General features: G+C 62.7%; 1 protein-coding gene across 1 annotated transcript in view; it reads right to left on the reverse strand.

Annotated features, from left to right (window-relative positions):
- The window catches only part of RPS6KA4 (ribosomal protein S6 kinase, 90kDa, polypeptide 4), a 58554-nt gene extending 58278 nt beyond the window's left edge, over positions 1-276 (reverse strand). The window contains 1 exon segment of the mRNA XM_015416843.1: positions 81-276. Coding sequence (XP_015272329.1) covers positions 81-132 — 52 coding nt within the window. The 5' untranslated portion in view covers positions 133-276.
- Positions 277-766: the final 490 nt, after the last annotated feature.

A 766-nucleotide genomic window follows, 5' to 3' on the forward strand; every position in this document is an offset into this window, starting at 1 on the left:
CCCCCCCCGCGCGCGCGCCGAAGGGGATCCACCCAGCGGCTCCCGCCAGCCCGCTGCGCCCTCCTCCAGCGCCTGGATACCGTCGGTGAGGGGCAGCTCCACCATCTCCTCTTCGGCTCCGCCGTCCCCCATGGCCAGGCCGGCTTCCTTTCCTTGCCCTCCTCAGCTGCTCGCCTTCCTCCGCTTCGGTTACATGGTGCGGGCCCTGCGCTTCCTGGTGCAGCCAGCAGCCCGCTGCCGCCGCCGCCGCTGCCGCCGCCTCCAGGCCTGACTCAAGTGGCAGGAATGTGACAGCAAGAAAGAGGAGGGGAAGGCAGAGGGAAGCAGGGGACCCGCCCCGGGGAGGGACGGAGGACCCCCTCCGCCAACGACCCCACGCCAAAGGCGCCCGCCGCCCCCCTCGGCCTGCACCTCTTCCCCACCCCGCGCCTCCTTTCCCGGGGATTCCTGCCCAGCAAATGCAGGCAACGTGCTTCTTGGGGTAGGGAGGGAACAGCCTGCCGTTGCGCTTCTGTGCAGCGCCTCGCGCCTCGCAGAAGCCGAATTCTTGTTCAGTCCCAGCTAGGGCAACGGGAGGACGCTGCCATCGAATGGGAGGTTCGGCCCAGGTGGCGTGCATTTTTCCATTTTTTTAAAAAATGCATTGTGCTGTTTATTTAGGATATTTGAAAACTTTAAGGCTGTTGTGGATGCGGGTTTTTTTATTTATTGGTATTATTTTATCCTTAATGTGTTGCAGATATCTCTCCCGTCCCAGTTTATGCGG

The sequence above is a fragment of the Gekko japonicus genome, unplaced genomic scaffold (genome assembly GCF_001447785.1).
Source record: "Gekko japonicus isolate JY-2015 unplaced genomic scaffold, Gekko_japonicus_V1.1 scaffold248, whole genome shotgun sequence".
Classification (NCBI taxonomy): domain Eukaryota; kingdom Metazoa; phylum Chordata; class Lepidosauria; order Squamata; family Gekkonidae; genus Gekko; species Gekko japonicus.